The sequence below is a fragment of the Fulmarus glacialis genome, unplaced genomic scaffold, assembly GCF_000690835.1.
Source record: "Fulmarus glacialis isolate BGI_N327 unplaced genomic scaffold, ASM69083v1 scaffold24032, whole genome shotgun sequence".
Lineage (NCBI taxonomy): Eukaryota > Metazoa > Chordata > Aves > Procellariiformes > Procellariidae > Fulmarus > Fulmarus glacialis.
The window spans coordinates 1-9,833 of record NW_009198793.1 but is presented as its reverse complement, the minus strand read 5'-3'; the positions used below and the strand labels follow the sequence as shown (position 1 = coordinate 9,833).

Below are 9,833 nucleotides of genomic sequence, written 5' to 3'. Positions count from 1 at the left end.
AACTCTGCAAGCACTTTTTAGTGACTATTTAATGAGCTAACTCTTCTATTATATGGCTGGCATTATACTTCAACTGCCTACTTCAGTGAGAAATACATCAGTTGAAATAAGACAGCAAGGCAACTTATTCTGGCAGAGCCTAGACCTTCTCAGCAGAGGCCATTCTAGAGTTTTCTGGAAATTTTAATCTAGGGTCAACAGCCTATAAATAGAGGAGGATGCCAGGCAGACGTTTTCATTGCAGCAGACAGCTAGCACACACTGGGCTGCTGGGAAGACTGGAGGAGTGAGGCTTTGGGCCACGTAACACAACAAGGAGTAACAGCCTTGATGTGAGCTTAAGCCAGTGATTGCCCACAGCTTCAGAAGACTGAAGAATCTCTCAAAGAAAACAAACCAAATCACATCACAAAGAAACGAAGAGGGGAGATTGCATCAAATCCCAACACAGACAATAACTTCACAAGTGAAGACTTCAGTTAGACAGAAGCAAAGAAGTGGGAACGACAGAAATATTTCGAGTGGTCACCTTCCCCAAGCAATTATTGACTGAAAGAATCTGCGCTATGTTTGCTGCAGGTTGATTCATTTTTTCAAACCACTTCCTTGAGATAAATTTGTACACTTCTGATCTCAAACAACAATAGTTTTTATTCAGCGTCTTAAATTCAGTACCAACAGATCATGAAATTCCTTCTAAACTTCATACAGAAATTACTTCAACTGCTACAGAAATGCAAAAAAAGACAGATAAGAACATATTTTCCTGCAGCTGTAGCCTATTTTATATACTTGACACTATTAATCTGCTGTTTCCTAAAGGTATTTTTATCCCTTCTATTTGTTGTGGAATGCAATATCCAAGGTCTACTAGCCCAAGCTACAGTGCAGAACAGGCAGAGTGCTCACATGCAAGACTGAATTTAAGTATTAATTATGGTTTTTTAGCTGGTTGAGTTACATCCCTAAACGGATGTAACTGTGTAAATGTGACTCTGACAATATTATTCCATCAATAATTCAAGATGAACCTCCTGCAAAGAAAAAAGAGCCCTTTGCTTTCCACAAGAAGAGAAATGATGTTGCATGGCTTAGCAAAACTAGGAATAACTGCATAAAGTTTCACATAATTTATGCAGAAGCAGCTTCTCAGTTCTTCATGGTGGACAGTAAGATGCAAGACAGCATGCAACAAGCCAAGCATAAAAATAATTCCAGTATAGCTTTTAAGAATAAAAAACTCTGGAAAGATTTTTGTGCTAAGAAATGTGAAAATGCAGAAAACAAGGAAAATTACTTTTCAAGGTTGCTGCTGAAAGTACAAAAAGCACACCATAGTATTATTCATATACATCACTTCTGACAGCAAATTAATTATTGTAGTTTTCCAAGATTTACCCGTAGACAAAATGATAACCTGGGGGCAGGAGGGAGTTTTGTGCATTACCAACAATATATTACTTTTTTCAATAGAGAAAACAATTAAAGACTTTGCTGAAAAGGACACATTTTTCTCTATGGGCACTGATGCCTCAAGCCATGGAAATATCAAAATGTTTTCTACAGTTATTCATTTCTACAGAGATGAAAGAGGAATAATCCATCATCTGCTTGATTTTTGTGAAGAAAGCAATAGAACTGCAGTAGGAATATTTGAAAATATAAGAAATTTACTAAAATCGATGCTTTGAGCTTCAGCCATGCGTTATTATTTGCAACTGATAATGCTAATACTAACTTCAGGGGACATCCCTTTCTCCGCAATCTAATTAGCAAATACTTTTCCCAACTATCTGGCCAGGTCATGAAATACATGCAATAACAAACACAGTACAGATATGTTATCCTTTAATCCTGAGGATTTAAATCCAGTAATTTCCTCATTCTCCAGTGGAGTTTTGGAATTATAGGATATATTTCATTCTACAAAGCTTTTGACTACATAAAAATCTTGTGGCATGCCTCCACAAAGTATGCTTTCTATAATTTGCAGATAAATGGATCTTAACACTTTTCTTAGGTTTTTCAGAAAGATGAAGATGGGGATGAGAGACCCTTCTGTGAAAACTTTTTTTTTCTTTTCCCAGAATAACAGTAGTTTGGTTGGTAGTTTGGGTTTTTTTCAAATTATCATCTCATATAGGACACATTCAGTGAAAGTGAATTCCCAGAAAAAACCCTAATGAAATAGTCCTAAATGCAAATCTGCTCTAAAAACAAATCAAGGCAAATGGAAGAAGACAGAAAAGACTTGCCTTCAGTTCAGCGTACATTAAAAAAAGCCAAATTCACATTCTGATTTCAGGAACATAACCTGATTCACCTGCTCTGTCTGAAAAGAGACTGTCTTTTTAGTAAACTGTAATTATTAACCAGGGGTTGAATCTTGATAAAGGGTAGTTGTAGATTATTTCTATTAGGAATCACGCACAGAAAGGGATCTGAGAGTACGTGCTAGATTTCAGAAATCCTGTCCTAGGAAATGCTCTGACAGTCTAATGTCAAGACTGACAACACATACCATTTCAAAAATAATATGGAACTTATGATTGCTGAAATGGATACTGGAGGAGCAAAAATGTACATCTGAAAAAAAATACATATCCCCTGAAATAAAATGCTTGTATTTTTCCTTTGGTATACCCTAATGCCATGCAAAGAAGGTGGTCAGCCTCTGCAATGGTTTCTCAAGGATTTTTAAAATATTATTCTGGATTTCTTTTTATTAGAAACTAGTTTCACTGTGAAAAGGATAACCAATCTTATGCAGATAATTACAGCCTGCTCTGAAACACAAACTCTTTTTTTAAGGCAAGATTGTAATTTCAAAAATAAAAACCAGTCACTATATTCCCATATGTCTCCTAAAAATTTGACTATCACAGTTAGAACAATTAGCCTTTCCAGATCTTACTGTGTCACAGAAAACCCTAACACTCCCCTAACAATTAGCCTTTCCAGATCTTACTGTGTCATAGAAAACCCTAACACTCTCAAGAACATCTCTTGAACATTTGGTCAATATTTAACATTATGACCTCACTTGGGCAAGAGCTGCCCTTTTTTTTGCCTTTTCAGGAGTTTCTCGTGCAACAAGAGTTTGCAATTCCAGATGAACAGACTGTGTACATAAATATATGGACTTAGTCGTCCATTTTTTGTGCACTCAGAATTGGTCCATCTGCACACACATTTCTTTCAAATAAATGCAAAGACGAATACTAATAAAATGATAATCCCACTGTTTTGAGTAAATTGCCAAGCTACCCATATCTACCCTGCAAAATGCTCATCTATTTTCATTATAAACAAATGGTACCAACCTGCTATCTAGCCACATGCTAATTTCAATATCTTATGAAGGAAGTTACACTTGGATAACTTTTTTCTTCAATCAATCAAACCAAATTTAAATATAACGTAAATTTGGATTGTTCAGTGGGGGTAGGAGGGACACAGTCTTAAAGGGAGGATGACAAGAGATAGGCATCACATAAAAAAGGTGCATTGCCAGTAAATTTTTGGATCAAAACTCCATTCATAAATTTGTTACCACAGTTTCTGTCACCTTCTTTCATATTTCTGCTCTTAGATTATGTCCTTCCTCAGCCACATACAGCCAAACAGTTATTCACAGTAGTCCCACACAGGTGCTGGTAAGACTTCTCAGCACACAGTATGGGCTCTGATTCAGCAAGCAACTTTATCACATCTCCATGTTCAAAATTTAGTTTTGGTTATTCAATTACTAATGCAACTGTTGGAAACGTGGAAGTGTCTGCTAAAGGGTCTGCAAAGATTTTCCATAGATAATCTGAGTAGATGGCTTATATAGCATTCCATACTTCTTGTGGACTTTAATAACTGCTTTTATAGATTGTTATTTCCTTTAAGTAGCACAGAAATAGCCCAATAAAATGACCATGGTTTTATTCCTCTATGCTCATGCATTTTTTTAACATCCACTTTAAAATTCCTTTTAACAGTAGTGAAATCAGGGTCCATTATTTGTCAGGTGATTTTGATGATTATATAACATGTCCTCATACTTATTTCATTCATTGAATAAAAGAACCAGAACATAATAGGCTAATTTTATCTTATTTCCTAGGAAATCCTGGTAAAATAACAAGCTGGAATTTAAGAGTTTACCTCTCTGTTCTTTCAGGAATACCCAAGAGCTTGATCACTTCCCTTCATCTCTTTTTATCTTAGGTTTCTTTTCCTGCAGATGAATGATCTTCAAGGACTGCAGCTCTTATTATTATGCACTGGTATTATTACTCTGTGCTATTGCCCAGTGTCATAGGATGATTTACTTTAGCAGTTAGCATGCAAGAAAAAAAATCATCATTTTCACTTTTAACATGACAAAGACAGAACTTTGGGTTACTTTCCATAATTCATATCACCATTCAATCCTTTCCTTTTTGTGGTATCAGGATTAGTGTTAGCACCAATGCTATTCTATTTGTCTGAAGTAGCTCACTTCAGGGTTTTTCTTTCTGTTGCTGAGCTGTTCTAAACTCATGAATCACTTTTGACTTCAAAAAGCTATGGAAGGTGTGTAGGAGTGCTCCCCAATCCTGTTTAAGGGAAATCCTTGTTGTTAAGTTGCTTCTGAGCAGATTAGAGGAGAGAAGGCTGAGAGCTCCAAGTTAAGCTCTTGACTGGGCATCACATCTTCCCAGAATTATTATCTCTTCGTATTTGAGAGGGAAAAATCCATACACTCAGTTAGCAAACTTCTGAAAAATATAATGTCTGACAAAATATCAAAGTACAGTATTTCTGACTTAAGCTCACAATATATCAGAAGAGAGCACAAAACTTCAATTTATTGAGAACTTTGCACTCAGCCGCACTGAACCTGTACTCTGTTTTCGTGTCAGCCCTAGGCACTATTAATGCAGAGAAAAAATGGAAGAAGGAAGACAAAGACCTCAGAGAGAGCAAATAAATGTAGGTTAATATGAAAAACTGAACTGATAGATGAGTAAATCTTACACTTAATCAGAAATGGCAAATAATAAATGAAATTAATTTTTAAAAATGCAATCAAGATCAAAGAAAGGGGCATTTTAGCTTTGTTTCTGCATTTTAAAAAGCATAAACAATGTGATGAACAGAAAACTATTTCAATCAAATCTGAAAACAGTTATAGAATAAAAAATGTTGGGCTTAAAATAATTTAAAACAACTTAGCAAATTTTACAACAAATACCGCACGAGATGAAAGACCCAGTTTACCACAGTGAATGAAAAAAAAGAAGATAAAAGAATGAGATACAACATAAAATCAAAGGATGTTTATAAATAAAACATGACAAAGTTCAAACTGTGGAAAAAGGTACCATAAGAAGTCAACTACTAAGAGAGTATTAGCAATAATTTTTTTTTTTATATAAAGAGGAAACTATTTACGGAAATAAGGCTATTTATAAGGCTATTTATATAAAGAAGAAACTAAAGATGGAAATAATAATGCAAAGTTTACTAATCAATATGCATTACTTCCCCCCACACACCACACCTGACAGAGGATATGAGTCTGCTGTAGCTTGCAGACAGATGACTCAGGCACCAAAACTTGTATATAAAGCTAAAGCATGTAAGAAGTGAATACCACAATCACATTATATATAAACCACATAATATATTATTAAATTGACCTAAATATAGCAGCTAATGTCGGCAGTACCATTCTTCATTTTGGAGGCTCGTCTATTTTATACAAGACTATGGACTTGTAAGTTAGCATATCCCTCCAATGCGTACATATCTACACACATTCTTCTTCAGTGGGCGAGATGCTGTGACAGCCAACTTTTCCATATAAAACAACTACTACATTACAATTGAACATGCAAACTAATTTTCGAATTTTTCTTTCTCCTTGAAATCAATTTTTCTATGAGTATTTCTAAATATCCAGCCTATTCAACTTTTCTCACCGAAGTTTCTTTTGGATCAAACCCCATTTTTCTTCTGAACTGGCAACAGATAAGAGTCACAGCACAGCAAATCTCAATTAGGTAAGATATTAGGAAAAATAATTTGACAAGGGTGGTCAAACTTTGGAACAGGTTGCCCGGAGAGGCTGTGGGATCTCTGATATTTGAGACTTGATTCACAGCCCTGAGTGACATGATTCAGTCCTGGAGTTGGATCTAACTTCAAAGCTGGCCCTGCTTTCAGTGGAGAATAGGACCAGAAAATCTCCAAAGTTCCCCTCCATGTTAACTTATTCTGTGATTCTATGAACTAAGGATGGAGTTCATTTCATCTGACTAAAAGTATGTCTATAGGACTCTCTAGATTATTATCCTGTGGAGAAAGACAAGCACTTACAGAAGCAAATTCAACTCAACAACTTAGTTTGCTTAAGACTGGGACACTTACTCTTCATGCTTTTGTCTTTCCAAGAATTACAAGAAAAAAAGATGACCATCTTAGACTTGATATATAACTTCTACATAATCTCAGATGAGATGGATTCCAGTTTCAGGAACATTTTTTGGATCAACTCAGCTACATGTTTATACTGAGCTTAACAGATAAGCTGAACAGAAAGATAACACAATACAGTGATTTAACACTGCTTGCTACCACATGTACCATAACCAACAGTGTCCAGATCTGCCATTTCAACAACACATTTTTGGTCTGTGTAAGAGAGAAGCATCTGATTTGCAGTTTCTTTTTGAAATGGGGCACTACTTCAATTTGAAAGATCAGTCTCCACCATGCAGGTTAGAAGAGCTCTTGTATCGCACCGTATGGGTAACAGATTGAGATTGATTTTTTTTTTACAGGATCTGCATACTTTTGCCTTATTGATTTATTGAGTTAGCCAAGTCTATATTTTTCTAAAAGCAATTCCAACAGAGGGCAGTACTACGATGAATTATCCCGTCGTAATTTCCAGGCATGCCCAGAGAGACATAGGCACAGAGCGTTCCTATATTCTACATGAGATATCAACAAGCCCCGAGGTCACAGATTACAGAAATATTTAATAAAGTTATGTAAACGGTGATCAAAAGAGCATAGCATAGATGATCTCATGTAATAAGATTTTGCATTCCCTCAGAAATACAAAATAATTGCAGGAAATTTGCTGCGTAAAGGTTATGAAAAATCATCAGCTATTAATGAATGTAGCTACAAAATGGTTACTACTTCTGTTAACTGTAGCATCATATAAAAGTAACGTGACAAAAAGCACCAGTTTTAATTACACTTCATGTGTTTCATCCAGCCAGCTATGGCTCACACAATAACAGTCCATCGGAAATTGTCATTCTTCCCTATCAAATCATTTGGCTGGGACTTCAGGATCCTTGTCTGCAACTCAGTCTAGGTATAGGACAGCCCCAACAACCTGCCATTTCCCCAGATTTCTCAAGCTCAAGGTTTTTTTCTTCCACATCCCCAAGTTAGATTTAGCCAGCTGAATTTCTCCTCCCTCAGATGAATATTGGGACTACTGAAGGCCTCCAGTTCAACAGGTCCAGCGCAGGTCTGAAAGAACCCTTGGCAATTTGCAGGATTTGGCTAACTGTAATTGCCATACCTTATTTCATATAGGTGAGCACAGCATACAAAATCAAATTAAAAGGTCTGCCATATTTGCTACTTGACCTTTCCCTTCTTATCAGCATATTCATGAAACCTGTTTTCACGCAAAAAAAGCAATGCTTTCGTTTGTTTTTATTTTCTTAAGTAAGTACATCTCCTTGATATTTTTCTAAATTAACTGGTATTAACAAAATTAATACAGCTTCATCAAAGACATCTTCCCTCCATACATGTGCTAATCTTGCCTTCACTTTGCACAAAAATGTGCAAAAATGTCCCAAGCTATGATGACAAATTCTTATGGATAAAGGTGAATAGATTCTACAATATATAAAGAGTTACATGTGAAAAGAGAAATGAAAATATTGTATACTTGTTTTCATAATGCAGCCTTCAACCCTGCATGCTTTATTCCTCCCTCAAACACTGTCGTTCCTTCCCCCACTGTGCACTAATTTCTGGTTTGCCAAATGACCTCTGCAAAATTTAGTGAAGGAAACAGGACCCAGCTCCTGCTGTATGAAAGCGGGAGCAGATCTCTAATTGCATATAATGATCTTGAATCTATGTTCAGTTTTCTTTAGGTGCAAGGATGAGAGGAAGCTGTTCATGTTTGTTATATGTGGAAACTACAACAGGGTTTCTTTAACTTACAGATTTGATGCCAAGTTTCTGTGGGTTTAAATGCAAAAGGGACTGAAGTGTAATGCTATGGAGAAGGTCCTGAAACAGGTGTGGTGGCATCAAATGAAGAGTGAAAGCTGGCAAACATATCATAAGGTTAGACAAATCTTCCTGCAACGATACTCTTTGCAGAAAAAGAACTGCTACAAAGGAAAGAATTTCCCAACGGAGGAACCCTGTGTGCTTTAAAGTAATCATTAATTTCTGTCTCAAAGGTTAACCTAAAGCCCCAACAATAAGCTTATTTGTTCTACTTGAAAATGAGCGAATACAGTCACCAGTACTTCCACCTCAAGGATCCTGACCGTTTGCCTCGACTTACCCGCTTATGAAGACGTTCTGCTTCCTCCTGATAGGCAGCAAGTTGTTGTTTCCATTGTTTTACATTGGCAGTGGACTCCAGCAGGGCTGCTGTGAGCTTAGCATTGTTACCCTTGAGCGTGGCCAGTTCTGCCTCCCAATGCTTGCTGATTGTCGAACTGCACAGACAGAATGAGAATGGTCAGAGCCCCCAGATCTCTTTTTTTTTTTTTTCCTTAAAATGCCTTACAATTTTTTTAAAAAATATCCAGGAAAAATAGAAATATGCAAAAATCCTATGACTGAATGTCCAAATGAGAATCCAAATGCTCAAATGCTCGAAATTATAAATCCAGAAAATATAGACATATCATTATTGGAAAACAACTTTACCTTCCCAGTTCAGGGTTTTTTTTTTTAATAAAATGTTAAGGATGATAAAATCCACATCAGCTTCCCAAAAGCAACAGCTTGTAATTCTGGGATATGTATATGATTAGTCACTATTTTAATATATATGTATTGAGTGAAAGTGCTTTTTTAATCTACTACTTTATGAAATATATTGTAGAAAAAGATCTGTCACCAACGTGAGTAAAGAGAGCTAATGTAGTGCTTTGGAACTACAGCTTAGTTGTCTTAATGCAAGCCTTCCATCCCTTTCTTTATTAAATACCATATTTAATTTGTACTTGCAAACTCAAAGATCTTGAATTTCAACACCATAATACTATTAATATGTTTTTCCTCAATAATATCAGCAAAGGACTAAAGATCAAGGAGCATAGAGATATTATTGCTTTATTGCAAAGAGGAAGCCGATGTTAGGGTTTACTGAAGTAGCGTATGGAGGAACAATCCTCGCCTACAGTTTAGTGATTCTCTGAGCAAACACAGAGCTTTAATTTCCACAGGTAATTAGTTTGCCATCATCCACAGACCCTATCTTTGCATTCAGTATGCAAGGGAAAAATATCTCAGACATATCAGGTGAATGTATTAGTATGCAAATAGCTCATTAATATTTACTTGTATAATGCTAACAGCATATGAGGTGCACACCTACACAGAAAATACATACAGAAAATAATTCATTTTGTCTACTTGTCTTACTATTAAAGGCATCATTGAAAACCAAAGATCTGTAACTCTGGCCAAAATGATTTTGTATATACATTTGTGATGAATTATGAGGAATTATTATAATCTAATTATTTATTATAATAAGATAATATTATAATTAATTATAATATATAATAATATATTTT

The 9,833-nt window shown here is 35.7% G+C and overlaps 1 protein-coding gene across 1 annotated transcript in view; it reads right to left on the bottom strand.

Annotated features, from left to right (window-relative positions):
• Window positions 1–8,744, bottom strand: part of LOC104073327 (homer protein homolog 1-like) — a gene marked incomplete at its 5' end in the record, with an annotated part of 20,552 nt that extends 11,808 nt beyond the window's left edge. Inside the window, one exon of the mRNA XM_009573046.1 lies at window positions 8,588–8,744. Within this exon, the coding sequence (XP_009571341.1) occupies window positions 8,588–8,744 (157 nt within the window). The remainder of the gene's footprint in view (window positions 1–8,587) is intronic.
• Between the last annotated feature and the right edge of the window lie 1,089 nt (window positions 8,745–9,833).